This window comes from Vespa crabro, chromosome 5 (genome assembly GCF_910589235.1).
Source record: "Vespa crabro chromosome 5, iyVesCrab1.2, whole genome shotgun sequence".
NCBI lineage: Eukaryota > Metazoa > Arthropoda > Insecta > Hymenoptera > Vespidae > Vespa > Vespa crabro.
In genome coordinates this window covers 6,920,181-6,941,067 of record NC_060959.1, presented here as the reverse complement: position 1 = coordinate 6,941,067, position 20,887 = coordinate 6,920,181, and the positions used below count along the sequence as shown (strand labels likewise).

Genomic DNA, 20,887 nt, shown 5'->3' with positions numbered 1-20,887 from the left:
GCACAACTAGTCGGTTACACTTTCGTTGTTGCGACTAGTGGTACCATTCGCCAACCGTATTCCACCTTCGTCGAAGAATCGTCGAGTAAATTGAAATAAATCTATTCTCTGATATGAGCAATGTTTGTTAATAAATACAATGGCCTTGAAACGAGAAAATATGCAAAGAGCGATTAGATATATTGCATAAATATATCATATGTAGAAATTTGTTACTAAGCAATACTGTCAATTACTATAGTAAAGATATTAGTAACTATATATGAAGTTTATATTAATTATAGAAAGATTTATTTTTTGAATTCATTTAAAAATTATATATATACATATATATATATATATATATATATATATATATATATATATATTTAGGTATATATACATTATACATCGTTTCAAAAACATATTTTTCTAAGATTAAGATAAAGATGATGTTTTCATTTTTATTTTGTTGAGATTTTGCATGGATTGATATGTCAAAATATTTTCTGGTATTTTTGGGAATACGAAAGATAAGTAAATAATCGAAGAGATAAGTAGATAAAAAGTACATTCAAACAATAGATTGACTCAATATATTTATTAATAGATAAGAAACAACAAAAAGAAATTTGAGGATTCATTAAATCAAGTTATATTCGATTAGATTATATATAATTTATAGATATAAATATATATTGTGATAGTGTTGTATATTACAATATATAGACAGGTAGTACAATTCAATATCATTATCGTTGAAGGAAGCTGATGACTATATCTTTCTTGATAAGTTTTGTTGTAATTTTATGAAATATGTATTTTAAAGAGAAAAAAAAGAAAGAAAATATTTTCTATTTAGTTCAAATGATAAGAATCATAAAATATTTTTTAGATAAAAATCGTAAATAAAGAAATCAATTTAATCCTTTTATTTACATTGATTACGATTTTACGATATAAATAATTTTTCTTTCATCTAATATTTGCAACATATGGCTTTTCTTTTTATGATAACATTTATTTATAATAAAATAGAATATATTTTACACTAAAAGTATTAAATATTTATATTATAACGTTATTCACAAAAATACAAGTAATACAAAAAATGCAAGGTCTCTTTTTAGTATATGTTTCTATCTTTTTCACAAGAAGATTTGGCAAAAGTTAACCTTCAAGACTAAACGTGTCCGAGGAATATAAATATAAAAGGAAAACATGTGTGTAGCAGACGTAGAGTGTATTTAGAAGGAAACATTGAAAGATGACAATGGTCACGCGCCCAGAATGTGCCACGTTCGATGACCCTCTCAAAATATTGAGTAGGTATCTTTTATGTTGTCTTTCTTCTAAAAAAGAAAATAAAAAAAAAGAATTCGCAACGGAAAATTGTATATCTCTTTCCAGATGTGTTAACAAACAGAACAAACAATGACAAACATTGTACATGTTGTCTCCTTCTATTGCGAAAAATATAATACAATCACGTAACAGACTTATCACGTTAACCGATAGATCGGTAACAAGGACTACAGTGAAGGACTACGTTGAAAGGACAATATGTTAGAACACGTGTCGTTATCGTCCTTCAAGAAAAGCAATAGTGTCGTGCGACTTCAATAAATCAGGCCAATGTAAACGTAAATTGTTTCAACGATTATAACGATGAAACGAACAGAAAGGAAAATATATATATATATATATATATATATATATATATATATATGTATCTTGAAAAAAAAAGTCCAAGAGCTACTTGTGACGCCTAACGAGCGCACCATAAGGAAACAATTATTCAAAAGTAAAGAGAGATTCGAATCATCGACACTTAAGAACGTTTCAAGGCGCGAGTAATAAAACACACCTAAGCAAATCGAAATGCTCCCGCTATTGAAGCATTTTGATGTTCTACAATATATATCATTACCTTGATATATCTATATCTATTTGTTTGTGAGACTGTCACTTTTTTCCTGGTTTCTCGATCATTGGCCGTCACGATGCACTGTGAAGGCAAGAAGAAAATATCGTTCGATGTAAAAAAAAAAAAAAGTACCTAATTAGCTGGATTATTGCCTTTGCCACGCGTTCGTGAACTCAATAAAGATTATTAATGACTATACGAAGGTTTTCAATCTCGACAATATTCAATAATGTTAATATCTGTTTCTTCTTTTTTCTTTTTTTTTCCTTTTCTTTTTTTTTTTTTTTTTAATTCATTTAAATATCTTTACATTTTCCATCTTATATCTTTTTATATATATGAGAATTGATTCTCGTATTGTTATTATGATTTATAATGAAATCTTTGTAAAGTATATGGTTAGAAATTTTATGTTAAAACGTTTTTTCTTTTCATTAAGAATAATTATTTTTTAATTTTTGTTATAATATTTTATCCTTTTTTTGCTTAATTACTTTATCAAACGATTATCTACACATAATATTCGCAAATTTATATTAGAACGTTGAAAATGTCTTTGTAATTCAAACGTTAAAGGTAAGAAAATATTTTCCTTTAAGATGGTATTGGACCACCCGGAAATACGGCGTGTGAAATAAAAGGAAAAGCATGACTTTGACAACGAACTCGTCCCCAATACCTCTCTCCCTTAAAAAAAAAAAAAAAAAAAACTTTCTTCCGGGTGGAAATCCCATATAGAATTATGGAAAGGGCATAAATAATCTGCCCTCTCAGTTTACTCGTTTCTCTTCCACGCTAAGTAGTACGAGTCTAAATATTGCGAGGCACGATTTCTTACGGTCGACCTGTTCACGCTGAGTTTTCGAGATGCCGATAGAAAATATTTCCCCGCGCACAATTTTTCACGGTATTCATCCAAAAAAATTCTCTTTTCGACACCGACTACTTTCGGTATCGTCATCGGAATGCGTCCATTCGATTTCCACGTTCATTTCACTCTTGCACAGATACATCTCACAATGTATCACACATGACAAGACGATAATACGTGCTTTCGTTCCTTTTTTATTTTCTTATTTTTTTATTTTTTTTATTTCGTAAACTAATTTTAAATGTAGCTCTAGAAATGTACAATTATACAGTAGAGTAACTTTTGTTATAAGAGAAATGATATATAGCATATAATTATGTGCTCAACGATATTATAAATATAATTGGTATTATGTAGATATATTTATATGATGTAACTTTATTATATAAGTTGTGAAACTATTTCAAAAAGAAAAAATATTTTTAAAAATGTTAGAACCGTCTAAGATTTAATACTATATATGACATTAATTAATATATTAAAAAATTTTCAAAATATCTTTTATTCTCATGGAAGTGTTATGATAATAAATTTCAAAATATTTTACCGAATAATATAAGACAAGAAAAAAGATATTGTAAAATTCTCAACTAATAGATTTATTACTGTAAACAAGACTCAGTACGCTATGTTCAATTTAGAATATAATAAATAAATAATAGACTCTAATATCCATTGTAATCGTATAGTTTTTACGATGCAAACCTTTTCAAAAGATCGTTTTATAAATCGCAATTATAAACTTGTTTTAAGTTTATCTTGCGAGTTAAAAACTCGTTGATAAATTATTTGATTTAGGAAAAAAATTTAATTTTAAATGTAGATAAAATTTAACCATGTCTAATAAAAAAAAAATATCCACGATATTTTGTTCGAACGTTGAAATAAATTTTAAATGCATGAATCCACATTACTTATATTGCTCAAAAATCAAACGAATATTTTTAGTAAAGTTAGAAAATATCTGCTAGTGTCGTAAATAATAATTGAACAGATCTTTTTAAAGATTTTTCATCGACGTTATTTTTCTCGCTTAACAATGAAACGAAAACTTGTTTTTCTCCTTTTAAAATTGGAAACTCTGTCAACTAAAGGTTGTTCAAAATTTACGGTAGTTTTAAAAAAGAACGGTTTGCGGCATTCAATGTGGCCACTTTAAACTGTTAGGTTTTACCTTAATAACCAACTATTCACCTAATCGATATTGTTAAATAACCTTGACCCGTATGATGGTACAGTAAAATTACCGTAAAACATTAAAAATAAACTTCATAATTCTTTTATTTTTTAGATCATTTTGACCTACACAAATTTATGAAGGTTTAATTGGAATTGTAAAATAACAAAAGGTTGATAAAATAAGTGAAATAACCAAAGATAATAACAATGATATTATTATTATGTTTCAACGTTACACACACATACACACACAAACACACATACCTATGTATAATACATACTTTCTATTTATTTCTCTTTCCCTTTTTTCTTGTATAATTAATTATATTTATCGAAATATCTCTTTTTGAAAAATACAAACATGAAAATATTTTTAAATTGTTAAAAATTGAAATATTTTGCATGATACGACATATTACGCTGATGGAAAAGGTCACGAGCGAAAATGTTTGAACCACGATGGCTACCGAGCATCCTTTCATTACTTTTCACGACCCTTAGGACACTTGTACACTTTACCAATGCAATTCGAGCCAGTGTTAGTTAGAAAATACCCCCCCCGTTGTTCAAGGTCGTAAATTTTCCAATTCTTGATGGACAGGTAAAATCGTAAATTTTCACGGATACATAGTGGTTTACGATATCCCTTAAACCGAACATAAAAGACTTGACGTTTCAAAATTACTTCATCAAAAATTTTATTTTTTTTGACGTTTGAATCTATTAAAATAAATTGCGGTTAATTCAATAATTTTGAAATACAAGTTAACAATTATCCGTGAAAAATTAACAAATATTCAGTATATCACATATTCGAAAAAAATAAAAATTGTTTTCAAGAGTAATCTGATGAAATGATACGTACTAAAATATTTAAACTATCGTATAAAACGAAAATTATCTTTTTCATATGAGTAATAATAGAGAACATAACTCATTAGATTATATTCTCAGTAAATACTACTTCGGATTTCCATAAATCATCGATCAATTATTGAAAAGCTGTTAATTGGGAAAAAAAAAAAAAAAGAAAAAGGAAATAAGGAAGGGAAAAAGGAAGAAAAAGAAAAAAATGTCAACGGGTCTTTGATAGTAGCGAAGAAAAAGCAAGTTCGATCGGCCTTGGCAAGGACTCGACAAGCTTGCATTCTCCTATTAAGAAGCAGCTGAGTATATTCGATGTATATAGCATCACATATATATATAAATATATATATATATATATATATATATATGCATGTATATATCTATATATCTACTTCGTACGTGTTACATTCGACGAAGCATAGAGTGAAAACGCCGATGTTAGACACTCAACCAATCATCGAGCTACTTTACCGGCATGTTCCTTGTCTCGAAGTATCACGCACATGTGCTTGCATACGTGCGATCGTACAGGTGGGCCCCTCTTGGCTAATCCCCACCACTTGTCATCCTATTATCAAGGGAATAGTGGGGATATAGAATGGCCCAAAAGTGGGGGTATACGCTTACACATCGACGTTCGACCGAACGCGGATGTTGCCACGAACTTACGAGGAAATTTACTCGCGTTGCCGTTACACAGTTCTACCTTGTTAGAACTGTGGCGTGGTTCTCGGCAACAACAATGAGAACGACGACGACGACAACGACGACGACGACGACGACGACGACGATGATGATGACGACGACAAAGATGATGAGGACGAGGACGACGAAAACCATGCGTTACATAAATATGCGCGTGACACAAGACTACATTTTTTAACAATTTCTTTTGTAATTATTTATAATCGTTGCCGTTTCACTCTCTCACGAGAGTGAATTTCGTGGACTTGTTTTTTTGTTAACATTGTAGAATAATCTCATACAAATAAATTGTATAACTACGTAAAATTACGAATGTAATGTTGAATGACGTTGATTTTAATCATCTTAAATACATTTCACTTATAAACGTGCAATTCTAAAGATTCTTTTAAATCATTTCAGTATGTTCCATAGATAATATCATAAGTAATATAAATCATCGCTTATCGATAGTTAAATTAGTATCTATTGTCGAAATAGATGTATTATGATTTGTAAGTAATAAGAATATTTAAATAACTAACAACGGATATCATTTTTAGGCGAATTTTATAATACTGAAATAATTAATCCCTTGTCTTATTATTTCAATCATCCTATTTGCTTATCTTTAACTCGAAGGAATATTTGAATAGCTAATCCTAAAATAATTACGTAGATACTTCTAATTTGTAATTTTATCGAAGAATAACCAGATGTTCCATCGTAGTTATGTACTTCTATACCCCACACAATATACATACCTACGTAAGATACTTAATAGAAACGAGCTATTAACTTCACATTTTATTTTATCTTTGCCGGCTACGTTATGTAATATACGTCATTACGTGAATTAGTAAGTTACTCTTACAATTAAAAACTTTCGTGCTTATACTTACACGAAACGATGACCCATTGCATAGAGAATAGCATTTGTGTGCAAATACTTTTACATAACGGTCATTAATGACCATGCTGTATTCGAGTGCTAATTGAACAACGTTACATCTTTAACGTTCTCGCCGATGTAATTTTAATTCCTCGAACGGTTAGAGTACCAATATAGATAACCATGGTTATACACACGGATCTTCGTTCGTCGAGTTGAGGAAGTCACGCGGCGGTCGAGAGTCCGAGACCCCAAAAAAATGAGGACATTCTGAAAAGTGTGTGACGGCGGGGGGTTGAGAAGGAAGAGGGGTAGGGCGGCCTCCAAATATCGTCGGTGGTTCCGGATTTCGGTAGGCGGCAAAATGGCCAAAGAAAGGAATAAAAAAAAAAAGAAAAAGAAGAAGAAAAGACAGAAAAAAATAAGAAGAAAAAGAAAAAGAGGAGAAGGGCTGAAGAACGGAACATATTCGAGCATACTTGTGCCATCTCAATTTCGTAAAATGTAATTAGGTATAGGTTCGTTAGGTTATTAGCCCTGGGCCAATAGAAAAAGTAGCCCATTTGTTTCTTGATGGATTTGAGAGAAACCAGGATGGCCTACTAATTTGGATTTTAAACAAATACGATCAAATTCAGAACAAATCTCATCTCTATTATTCTTATAAAACTTCAATATCGACATTTATAATTCGACATCATCGAGATAGATAGATAAGTATTAAGTTTCAAGTTGAAATTAGACATTAGGCATACCGATAATCAACATCGATTAAAATACGCATAGATGGAGAATCGACAGTCGCTATGCTCTAACGAGCGATTAACGCGGCCAAGTTTTTACTCTTCGCAGTCTGACGAAGCAATTAGAGCAAGAAGGAATTTCGTCGTCGCTCGTGGGATGAAATCCTTTCAAGACAGTTTAACATAGGAAACTAAGAGTGGGTCGTGGCACATCGTCCAACGATAACGATAACGGCAACGAAGACGGCGTCGGCGACAACGACAATGATTCGTTCGTGGATTTAAGATTGCTTTCTTTTTCTTGGTCTCGGTTCTTACGCTCGTTTTCTTAGTTTCGTCTTGGATTCTCACTTAAAAATAAAAAGTCCACGAGTTTTCTCTCTCTCTCCTTCTTTCTTTCTTTCTTTCTTTCTTTCTTTCTCTCTTTGTCTCCTTCTTCTCTCTCTTCCTCTATCCCTCTCTTTCTCTCTCTCTCTCATTCTTTCACCTCCCTCTCGCATTCATTCTCTCGCTCCCACTCTTCTTTTTCTTTCGCTTCCTTCTAATCGAGCAGCAGGAACGCCGTCACTCTTCTAGTTTTGTCCTGTTTACCAAGTAGGCCAATCGAGATGGAGAGTAAACGCGGATCGGGGCTGCGCAGTTATGGGGAGACGTTTTATTTTTACCCGGTATATGTGTATGAGCATAGAGTGAGTGAGTGAGTGTGCACATACATATATTCGCACGTATATACTTCGTACCTACTCATGAACAAGCTTATGGTCGACTACCAACAGACTTTGCTTCGCCGTTCATATACCTACGTCACGTATATACAAATGATAACGCGCTAATGTGAAACGGAGCACAAAATTGAATACATTGTTATATTCTCGTGTCATTTCTATTACGGACTATTACACCCGCCGAGTTTAAAAATTGAATTTCTTTAAAAATAACATTCTTCAACAGTTCGATCAAGTAGTATGTAACACGTATTAATTATGATAGGTATATACTGCGAAAATTAATATTTTTTAGATCATTGTGTTTTGTTTATATCACATCTACCAAGTACAAACATTGAATTTCTTTTATAAATCAACTCTCGAAATTAGAATTAATTAGAATTGCCTTGTGAAATTCATATTTTTATAGATCACTCTCATTCAAATCTCTATACAATCTCTATCGGAAACTTTAACGCTGGAGACTTAAACGCTTGCGCAAGCAAGACACTTATATACATCGTATATATAATGAATACATATTGTCAAAGTAAAATAAAATAAGATTATAGAAAAATTGATTTCATAAGTAAACGGCGAATATCTATTATCATTTGTTATTTTTTATAGCGCAGTTGCTTTAACATGAAAAATCATTTGGAATTACGATCGAGTAATTCAATAACATAAAAATCATTTCCGCGTAACTGAGGCGTTCGAAAGTAATCGGACCGCTATAAGCTGTGAGCCAATTTCTTCCTCATAGAAATTGTCCTTAATAACTTGGAATTATTTCCACGGTGGTTTTAATATGCAATTTAGAACGACTATTAATGACCTTGAGGTTTGAACCCCGCATGAAACCCATGAAAATAAAATAAAGACATTGATCTGCCTTCGAGTAATTATCAATAAGTAGGTAATAATAAGTAGGTAGATGGATAAGGACAAGTATGTCTAGTAAATAATTTTGTTTCTTTATATCTATTCTATTATCATGTCAATTTATATATATATATATATATATATATATATATATATATATATATATTTATAAAAAAAATAAAATAAAATAAAAAGAAACAAATGACAATTTGTCTCGAGAGATAAGCTACATGTTTCTCCCGTGAGATATGCGAACCGTTAGTTCGAAGAAGCTGGAATCGGATCGCAGGGTTCTCACGAATACTGGGACTATCCTTCGTGATCGATCGCGCATACGAGAAGATAGACGAGCTTCTCCTACAGGGAATGACGGTATAAATACGAGGAGTTGAGACAACGACAATGATGATGATAAAGAAGACATCCACGAGCAGCTATACAACACATAGGTACATATATAGTAGCATAGTATAACATAGGTAAGTGTGTTTGTGGGTTAGTGGCACACAAGAGCTGCCGGCCGCCGCCGCCATTGCCCATCACAGTCCCGCAACTGCTTGGTAGTACCACTACAATGACTCGTTAGCATCGACTGGTAAAATTGTATATACCCACCTATATTTTTACCTACCTACCTACCTACCTACCTAACTATCTAACTATCTACCTACCTAGCAACCTACCTACGTATCTACCTCCTCTCCTGAGTCATACAGAACGTAAAGTGCCATTGTTCTTGAACTTGTACGCCATCGTACGCGATCTAACACACGCGATACGAGGACCCCAGGTTGCCACTCGAACCGAGTTTCTCCGTGGTATTATATCTTCTTGTTTTCTTTTAATGTCTTCTTAGCGTACTATTAAACACGTATCCTCGATTAACAATAGATCCATTATCGATTTATAAGATTAACATACATTTGAAAAAGGACGAAAAAAAGAAATGTTAACAGATGTTATGATGCTTAATAAAAATATATATGCCATGAAAACTAGTGAATATTTATTATATGTTTATCTATAGTATACTCTTGAAAAGTATATATACTTATATATTTATTATAGTATATTCATAGGAAGTTAGATTCTATTCTTGATAGATCACAATGCCTGGAGGATTGTGATAAAGAAAGAGGCTCTTTTTCCTTCTGTCGTCGCTTTACATAACACAGTCGATGCAGCTTATCCAGATTGCGCCACTTCGCATGAACGTGGAAATCGAAGAGTTACTTATTATATTTATCACCACACAAATAATTCTTCAAACAACATATACGTGTGTGTGTGTGTATATATACCTATATAAACGAATAGTAGTAATAGTATATATACTTTTTTACATGAAAAAAAGCGAAGGTAAGGCCGCTGATCGACGATCTTATCGATCGAATGTTCTTTCAAGAGTTCCTTGCACCTGTGCGCACCATTGCAACATAATTTAACAATTATACTGCAATCGATGACGTTACGTTCTGCAAGCACCGTGCAAAAATAAACGATATCATTGAAAAACATTCGACACACTGAGTTAATCGAGCTTGCCCAATCACTGATTCCCAGCCAACACAATCATATTTATCGCTGACCATTCTAACTAAATGTAAATCACCGGATGGTAGGGGCCATTATCAGAACAAGAATCTATCGGGCTCTTAAAAACGTATTATTGAAGTACTTAATGGCTCATAATAAAGTAATAAACGTTTCAAATCTTAGTTTCAAGTTAGACAAAAATATTTCTATTTTCTATACAATTCTATACAATCTACCTATACAGTCTCGATTATCTTTGATCGTTTAAAACTTTACGATATGAACAATGTAAACATAAATCTGTTCTTAGCATATATAGATAAATATTTTTCTAATAGATAAATCATAGACAATTATATAAAATTAAATCTTTATTATACATTTAGACACTTATACGCCTAATAAATAAATTATAAAATAGATATTTTGGATCACCATAAATATTTGACTTACTTTAGATCGCTATAAATAATTTGTAAGCTCTGCAAATGAAAAAAAAATAATTTTGAATATATACGATAAAACTGATCAAAATAACATAAGAAAGAGGGGTAGGAGGAGGAGGGATAGGAGGGAGAAATCGAAAATTTTGTTTAACAGGCTACACCATGATTCTACGGTTAAACGTTATTCTAACGGTCGTGCTTTGAATTTTGGACGTCCGAAAAAGCTTGCTGGATACGCACGTAATACATATGTACATGCGGCCCGTTGACTTGGGACCTACACCTTGACATTCGACCGACGAACGGAGAAAATCGTGTCAAACGCACCGCACTCGTGACTTCCTCGACCTAAATTTTAATTCACACACGGCGGCGCTATTAAAGGATAGAGTGACGGAGACAAGAATAGCTTACGCGAGAATATACATTCTTTTTCTCTTTCTCTTTCTCTTTCTTTATTTTCTTTGTTTTTGTTTTTCTTTTTTTTCTCTTTTTTTTTCTCTTCATCTTTCTCTTCCTTCTTAACGCTCACTTTTACCGCGACTGACGACACGATGAAACGTAAGATTTTTGCTGACAAATTTCATCATTTTTCTGTAATTCTAATTGTCACGTTGACTAGCAATTTTCAAACACACGTTTGTTTCAATTCATTGCATAATTTTGTTGTTTAAAAAGTAAACATACCTAATTGTAAATTGTGTCATAGAATTATTCCTTTCATAAAATGATTTTTATGATTTTAATATTATATATGTAAATAATTTTAAATTCGAAAAATTTAATAATAGCAGCATTATATTAAGCGATAAATTTATTAATATTTTATAATAAATTCATTGCTCATCTTAACAATATCCTATTACATAATTGATTTTCAGACGAAAGTAAAAAATTTCGATAATAAAGATCTCGATAAAAACCTAAGAAAGTTACGAAAGAAATTTATTCATACATTACATTTTAGAAGAAGCTTTGATAGCTAAAAAGAAACTCACTACAAATACGTAAAAGTTTTACGATAGAACATACGGAAGAAATAAAACTTCTCTTTATTCGAAGCGAATTGATTTTACATTTACGAGATTAATTAAAATATTTATTTACATTACATAAATATAATTTACTTGAAGTGAGGGGGAGGTAATTCATTGAATCAAACCAAAGGGGTAGAAATTAAGATTGATTTTTGCTTTGGTAAAGCGCGCAAACGATAGGAACGATGTCACGATTTCGCGCGATCTCTTTTTTTTCTTTTTCTTTTCTTCCTTTTTTTTTTTATTATTCCATTCCGCGCTCGCCAAAGAAAAAGATAGCGTGGCCAGTGGTGTGTGCCGAGGCATAACATACTGCAGCCACCGGTGGCATTACCACTTCGTTACGCTCCTGTATTTTTCCGAAACTTTATATTCCTACATTGCGTTGCTCCGTTGTGTTTCGTTGCGGAGAAGGCCGCGAACCGTGGCAAAAATTAATGATGACGCGCGGACGTATAGCACCAACCGTAATTAATAACACTACAAATAATACCGAATAAAGTATTAGTTACGTATGTTGAAATTCAGGAAGATACGTATATATGTATGTACATACGTATGTGTATATACATATGTAGGGTGAATTAGGAATCTCAGTAAGACTGAGAAAAGGGATGATTTCTATTGAAAAAAAATAAATAGAAATCATGAAAGTATGATATTTAAGAAAGTTAATTTAAAAAATCTTTTGAGTACAATTACATTTACAATTAGCGACGATTTTGATTTAAAAAAAGAATTGTATTCTACAATTTCGACTAATTCTTTTAAGAGAAATCATACGTCCATTCTAGTCGTATAAAAATTACTGGTCCATACAGAATACAAGACACTTTGCAGAATTTCATTTTTTGAAACTTTCGCATCCTTCAACCTGTCTCCCAAAAGTAAAGATCTATGGTGTAAAAAGGGCGATTGAAAGGAAGTTTACAAAGAGAATAAGAGAAAAAGAGTCACACGGAAGTAAAAATTTAAAGAATTGCGGTCGACCAACGGTTGAGAAAAGCCGACCAATGTTCTCGCTGCTTTTCGACTTCCTATTTTGTCCAAGGGTGGTCTTTGCCTCCTGTGGTTCCATTTGGTGTTCCGCCAATTCGATCTCAGTAAAAATCTTCGCGCTCTCGAAACTTTTCTCAATAGAACCTGTGTCTCTTTGGCAGGTATACCAATCTATGGTTAACCGAAAATTTTGCAACCGAATCCAATCTAATTTTACGATAGTATTGCTACCTACTATTTACACCAAAAAAAACTTTTCTATTTTGTTACGGTTGAAGATATAAATCGAAGAACCTTTTTGACTTTATAAATTTGGGGTGACTTACCATTGATTGAGATGAATCCGAAACTTTTTTCTTCAAGACAATAATATATAATATATATATAGTATATATAGAATATAAATATATATATATATATATATATATATATATATATGCACACATATATAGCATATAAATACTACAAAATATTGTTTAAACAGACATTCGATCATTTAAATTACATTGTTTAATAAAAAAGTGAATCTTGATGAAATAATAGAAGAAAATTACTAAAAATGATCTAAAAGTGTGTATCTATATACACTTTACAACCTAAATTCTAATTATTCGTTGAAATAACAGATATAAGATTATATAAAAAATTATATAAACCATAAACATAACATAAGAAGATTAATGAATTATTATAAAATATTTACGAAATAATATTATTAATAATTATCACATAATATAATTGGTATGATCGGTCTTTTGATTAAATTACGTGGGTGTCCGTAGAAATAACGAAGCTTCGTACGGTACATACATACATATATACCCTAGAAGGATTCAGGGCAGTATGCCAGCGCGGTTCGCGGGGTAAGAGAGGATAGGAGGATAAGATGTGGTAGGAGAGAGGAGAAGAGAAAGAGGAAGGAAGACACAGAAGCTCTCCTTCTTCGAGTTACGAGCATCGAAGAGTAAATTCTCCGTGATCCTCCTCTTCGCCTTCCCGATACTCGTGGCCCGTAGGCCCGTCACACTCCGTAGACCGGCCTAACCGGCCCAACTATCCAACTATTCGCTTAGACAGAGAGAAGCGAGTCCTCTTCACTTTTACCGCGAAACGAGCTGAAAAGCGCGAGTTACTCGTGCCACGAAACGTTCCTCTTCTTTCTTTTTTGTCTTTCTTCTTCATCTTCTTATTATTATTATTATTATTAACTTGCATTCAACGCATCCACGACGAATATTATTTCCTCATAATATGGTACGAATTAACTGTGTTATAGAGGGGTTGCCTGTATATATAATAGGATACTTAATCCTAAAATATAGTAAATAACAAGCACTTTTAAACCACTATATTATTTCTTTTTAAATCCTATTTTAAATTAAATCCTATATACTTCAAATGTTATTTACGGCGATCCGAGAAATCTATTGCATTTCCGATTTTATTTCTCATCAATAGTAAATTAAATTTTGTTGATATCAAAGATGCATAAATTAATGCGATCCCGATGTGTTTTCGCCGTCCTGGCTGACTCAGGGCACCTTCCTTCATTGTTTTGCTTTCTCTTTCGGGAATGGCATGCTCTAATTCCTTCGAACGCAAAGCTGTTCGTTCATCGTTCGATGGATGCGTCCTCTGCTTTTTATTTCTTCGTTTCAATTTGCTTGAAGACCGTTCCCAATTGAATCGATCGATATCAGATTGAATAAATCAATTATTTTTATGGAAAAATTGTAATAATGATAAAATAATTTTGAATAAATTTTATCTGCCAATCGTGCTATTCCAAAAAAATATTCCGTTAAAATTTGGTACAATAGATTGAAATAGAAGGTAATAGAAGAGATCGAAAAAGTTGTAAAATGAGAAAAAGAAATATATATATATATATATATATTGCATTAAATTAAGAAGTACAGTACATAAGAAAATAATGTGCATAGATATACATTCTCTGAGTTATTTGGTAACAAACGTCTTATTAAAATTACATTTTCCAAAAATAATCTTCCTTTTTTTTAGGTACGTTTAACTTTGTGCAGTTTCATTTTTCTTAGCATCAAATTACTATCACATATATCCTTATAACAGCACTGTGAATTATATATATATAATACAATTATATGTATATAATACAATGATGAAGAAAATATATTATTTTACAAATTATTCAATATGATTGTTTCCTATTTGTTATTCGAAATATTATGCTTATATAAAATCAATAAAAGTTGTGTAATATATATAAAAGGAAATAAAAAATATAACATTATTTTCAGGTACGTCGCATACAATTGAAGGATCAAATTTAACAAGGACTGAAAAATGCAATCACAAAGCGACCTCTCGTGAAAAAAAAATAATTCACGAATCTTTACACGATTAAATCGCTAAGCATGAGATTTTGAGCTCCAACTCAAGATCAAAACACCTAAGAATAATATTTCTTGATTTCTTTGAGCAAAGGTGTCTCTGTCAACTCATTTATTTCAACGAATCTTTTGTTAGCTCTACTAAAATAATAAATGTCGCCTGTATAAATATCAAACCATAACGCATGAATGTGTAATTCGTGCCTCTCTAATCTTTTCTTTAGAAAACCATAAGAGGCTATATTTTGAAGCTGTTGCAATGTATTGATCTATTTACAAAACAATTAAATATTAAATTAAATTCATATTTAATGAATAAGTATCTATCTATTGTCACTTACTTGAGACAATTTGTCTTCTATGGCAAACTTATTTTCAGGATCAATGTAAACAACAAATTTCCGTAATGGCGTTTCTGCTTGAAATAGAATAGGCTCGCGAAATCCAGTGATTTCAAGCTGTTGAAATTTAGCTAAACTGCTACTGGCATGTGCGCATAACCATGCTCTTAATGGTGATATCCTTCGATTCATCTGAAATTCAAATATTATTTCTTTTTCTATGACAATAGTCTGATAATGCACATATATGTATATGTTTGACATGATATAAAAAGAAATTCTACCTGAGAGGCAAATTCTTCATCCTTTAATGCATACAATAAATTCATAGCTTTACAATCACTATGCCCACAAACTATAATATGTTTTATGTCATTGACAACACAACCAAGTTCCAAAGCAGCTGGCTCGCACATAGTGAGTTCATCTGCGAAATGTTGAGAATGTGGAATCAGATTTCCTGCATTTCTCACTAAAAAAAAAAAAGAAAGAAAAATAATTCCTTAAAAAATCAAAATTGACATCGCAAATGGTCGACATTTTCATTTTTTAGCAACAAATGTATTTTGATACTTTAAAGGTGCCATTCTCAAACAAGACTAAAGACAAAATTTTCTTATATTAATCAATGAAATTACAGTGCATAACATCATGTAATTTATAATACTATATATTCCTCAAATTGCATTTGTTCAATTAATATTCATTTGATGAACGTCACCTTATAGACAATCTTCGATACACCACAATGCATTAGAAATTCCAGATTCTTCATATAGAAATAGTCAAATAGCAGACATTATGTGTGATAGTGTCATAATGAAGTCTCGTACCGACAAACATATCTCCAACATTAGTTTCCGTAAATCTAGTTGGTATCATCCGGGAATCCATGCAGGTAAAGAATACTGCTTTTGGCTATGATAAGAGGAACGACAAATGTCAATTATAAAATAAATAAAGTCGAATATTCGTGTTCAAATAGAATTATCGATCGTATCGTTGTTCCTAAGTAATTATCAATAACGCGGTTCCTATCGTAAAATTTGTATCATTATTTATTTTCTTATCTTCTTTCGTACGTAATATAATCTACATAAAAAAAAAAAATCCTCTCGATTTTAAATAAATCAATAATATTAAAGTTAGCGCGAATCTACGTCAAAAAAAAAAAAAATAAAAATTTTACGTTAAAAAAATATTAAGTAGATAACAAAATTTCCTAATTTACTTTCTAATCAATAAAATAATCAGTCGATAAAGTAGAAAATCGTAAAGGCTACCATATATAATAAATATGTCAAAGGGCATTTAAGAAACATATGAAACATCTTTCGTTACTACACAAAAAAAAAAATTTATCAATAGTTCACAAGTTAAAAACAGTTCAGGGACACAGTAATTATTGTTAATGTAATTCATTTAATTGTAACGAATTGTCAATTGTTTTTTAATAATAACACATTATTATTTATTTTTACTGATTATTTGAATTATTCAATATGTATATCACATGCAATTATTACTTTTCATAATTAACTTATAAATAATAAACAGGTTAGAGGAAAGCACATGTAATCAAGTAATAAATTATCATTAGAAAAGAATATTAAATATATCATAAATAACGTACCTCGGGATGATCTTTGACTTTTTGAAATTGTTTCACCATTCCTTCTCTATGACATTGTCTATATTTCATTATACCTTTAATTATTCTATCCATTATTACGAATTACGTTGGAAAAGACTAACTGTCTTGCTTACGTTTAGAACGATGACAATACACAAGTCCGCCATTTGTCGATTTAATGGCGTGAAGTTTGAAACGTTTATCAATCTTATCTCTCAATTATTGATCGACTATTTTTCGAAAGTATTGACAGTATTAATAAAATAAAGCCTATATTTTATATTTATTCGCATAATTAGAAAATACATAATCTATTCACATATAAATGCAAAGTTATTAGACTATACTTACTTTATTTATATTTAAAAACAATTACAGCCGTTAATCCATAATATCAATCATAGATTAATAATTACTTCATTTATGTGCGAGGCAGCGCAATTCAAATTTAATATTTGATTTAACACATTTAAGATAAAACATACAGGCATGTATAAATATTAATATCATATTGTTGAGAATGTATTGTAATCATTCATTTACTCCTATAACTTGATAAACTTCATATCTTGATTGTACGTTATTTTAATAAACTAAATATACAGTATAAGAAAATATATATATATATATATATATTTTTGAGAAGATCATAAGAACCGCTATATAAATTCAATGTCAGATATTCCTATAACATCGAACTACAAGAATACTGTTCAATCTAAAAAATGAAATAATTCAGGATTCAAAATCAATGATATATTCATCATAAATAATTCAAACAAAATATTTTTTTATGGCTGTTGATACTGGATTACTTGTTACAGGTTTACATGGATCCACAATTATTATGAGATGATATAGAATCTTACAGCATCATCAAACATAGCAATTAATTGTGAGGAAAAAATTAAGAAAAATTCCCTGTATAGTTATTCATATTCCTGTCATGTATGCTCATAATAAAAGCTGGATATTATAATTATTCGATGAATTATTTTCAGCAAATAGATTGCCGAATATTGGTCATTCCTTCAGACTCTTAAATTCAACAGTCATTAACAGTTTGGACCCGGGTGACAATGCGCCTGGGTCGAGCTGACTTCTATCTACTTAATACTGAACTTTGACTAGCACGTTCTAATTTTTCAAAATGTTTACGTGCATTACGAATATTAATTAATGTTGCTGCCGATGCTTAAATAGAAAATTATTTGAAATTAATTAATTATATAAAACAATAGCTTTCATATAATATAATTATCAAAATGACAAATACTTACGAATAGCTGGATCTGACATAATAACTGTCACATATGTGTTTGATGTAAATACATCTATGAAAGCAGCAAAATTACTATTTCTTACCTCCATGCTTTGAAATTGTGCTGCTAACTTACTGCAAAAAAAAAAAAAAGAATTATATACATCATTTATTGAATGTATAATAGATTTTATTAAATATTATATTCCTTTTACCTGCAACTCAATTTAAATTGTTTTATAATATTGGAAACTTTTTCAAAACGATGTACGTCCCTGTGAAGCTGTCTTTCACAATGACTGATTAAAAGAAATGTTGCTCTTTCAAATAACAGTACTTCGTCTGCATCAATTATTTTTGCAAATTGATTTAAACTTTGTTCCAATTCTTCTACATTAGGTATCAACATATAAACAATAGAAGACCATGCTCTGTAAAATCAATGATTCATAATAAATAGAAGCAATAACATATTAAATAATAAGAAATATATACAGATAATAAGTTATATGTGAAATTTATTTTAATCTGAGTTCATACCTATATAAAGTTTCATCCCATATACTAGTTCTAAAACAAGTGCATCCAAGCGGTAAGCTCAGTCTTTTGAGATCTTCCTCCCTCTCTCGAAGTATCAAATCACGTTGATCCTCTTGAACTAAGTCCATTTTGTGGACAAGACAAAAGATCTTTGCATCAGGACTATTTTGCAATATTGCTTCTAAACAATTCTGATAATAATGCATATCTTTGTCTAATTCTCTTGATTCCACATCGAAGACATAAATTAACACCTCTACATTTCTGAATATATTATCACGCTGAGATGCAAAATAATTTTCCATGAAAGCTTCTTGACCTCCACAATCCCAAAGATTTAATACCAAATTTCCAAGGAAACGAACATGACTGTGTTCTACATCAACTATTATGAATATAACCAAATTAATAATATAAAATCAATAACAAATCATAATAATACATTTTAAATGCTTACTTGTTGCACCTAAGCGACGAGTATCACGTGCTATATAATTGGCAAAAATAATACTACGCATACTCGTCTTTCCTGAACCACTTTTACCCATCAACAAAACCTAAAGAATATACATATATGTATATATTATATATGTAGACTAAAGAAAATGGATAATAGTCTTATATTATTAGCTATACTAATACTTTGTAATGTAAAGTCATTGTACCTTTTTCTTCATCTTGGATCTCTAGATTAAATTCCTTTAAGTAACACTATTTATGATAATAACTTGTCTATGATGAAATCTTATTAATTAATCGATTAAATGTAGAATAATCAACTAACTAAATAATTTCCATAATAACAAGCATATGTCAAATCTCATTTGAGGTTATACGATTTTATTTAAAAATGATTCAAAGAATTGTAGAACTGATACGCCCTCCTCAATAGAAGTAGCAATAACCACAAATAATAATATTCCTTTTATAAGATAATGAATCACAATACACTGAAAATTCGATATTGCTATACACAAATACACAGAAAAAATTACATCTACTAACAATGAGTATTACATATATTATTCTGGTGAAGTCGTTATCATTACCTATATAGAGATAACTTTTGCGTATTAATCATAAATAAACAGCAATAACAAAAGAAACTTTTATCTTGTACAAATCATTATAAAATCTGTAATATTTTAAATTAAATTTATTTTATTCTTAAATGATAATTGAAATATAGACTAACGTTGAATAAAATCTCTTATGTATTAAACTTCAAATGTATGTTAACTGTCATATATACGAGATATAAGAAATTAAAAACATTCGTTAAAATATATATAACAAGTCAGAATGATATTAAATCAAATAAAATGAAGTTATTGTTCACCACTTTCTGTTATACTCGAAAGACATTGCATAAAGTTCACATTATGTTTCTCCTTAACCAATCAGTATCGCACCACGTTTGACCTGGAATTTGCTGATTGGTTAATTGTTTTTATTTACTAACCAATAAATGATCTCATTATAGTGGCCCGTTCAAAAACCGCGTTTTTTATATTCATAATTTTAGAATATCATTATAAATATTCGAAACTATTGCAAAAATTGATAGAAAATAACATATCAGAAAAAATTTTCATAATAAAAAACATGATATAAATTTAATTGATTAGATAAATAATTATCAATAAAAAACGTATTTATTATAAAATGTGAAAAGAATCTAACGATAATACATCACCCGATTAATCAGATAATAAAAATGAAATTTACATAAGAGAAATAATAATAATAATAATAATAATTCGTGTACTACTTCGTGATTTCCTTCTATTATTACAATCATTATTTGTTTCGAGTATAAATGAAATAAAGTACATTTACTTTATTACGTACTGTCATTCCAAAATGGCGACAATATCATTTTAATGTTCTATCATAATGTAAAAGTAAACGAATTATACAAGATTCATGAAAAAATGATTATATTTGAATTTAACGTTAAGACATCGAATTATACGCATGTGACGACG

The 20,887-nt window shown here is 30.3% G+C and overlaps 2 protein-coding genes across 5 annotated transcripts; both read right to left on the bottom strand.

Annotated features, from left to right (window-relative positions):
- Window positions 1-14,628: 14,628 nt before the first annotated feature.
- LOC124424252 (beta carbonic anhydrase 1) lies at window positions 14,629-17,336 on the bottom strand. Of its 4 annotated transcripts, none has more exons than XM_046963030.1 (5): window positions 17,099-17,336; window positions 16,299-16,383; window positions 15,750-15,937; window positions 15,466-15,657; window positions 14,629-15,393 (listed from the first exon to the last, which is right to left on the bottom strand). In XM_046963030.1, exons 1-5 carry the CDS (start codon window positions 17,189-17,191, stop codon window positions 15,184-15,186), a joined length of 768 nt encoding a protein of 255 aa, XP_046818986.1. In that variant the 5' UTR covers window positions 17,192-17,336; the 3' UTR covers window positions 14,629-15,183. The 4 variants fall into 4 exon arrangements, 2 of the variants coding, with proteins under 2 accessions (XP_046818986.1, XP_046818987.1); XM_046963031.1 differs by having other exon boundaries at window positions 15,750-15,892; XR_006942277.1 differs by lacking the exons at window positions 14,629-15,393; window positions 15,466-15,657 and having other exon boundaries at window positions 15,751-15,892; window positions 16,187-16,383.
- A 98-nt stretch (window positions 17,337-17,434) lies between these two features.
- Window positions 17,435-20,200, bottom strand: LOC124424251 (ras-related GTP-binding protein A). The gene is made up of 7 exons (XM_046963029.1): window positions 19,949-20,200; window positions 19,565-19,849; window positions 19,357-19,456; window positions 18,900-19,284; window positions 18,575-18,790; window positions 18,379-18,494; window positions 17,435-18,292 (listed from the first exon to the last, which is right to left on the bottom strand). Exons 2-7 carry the CDS (start codon window positions 19,574-19,576, stop codon window positions 18,201-18,203), a joined length of 921 nt encoding a protein of 306 aa, XP_046818985.1. The 5' UTR covers window positions 19,577-19,849; window positions 19,949-20,200; the 3' UTR covers window positions 17,435-18,200.
- Window positions 20,201-20,887: the final 687 nt, after the last annotated feature.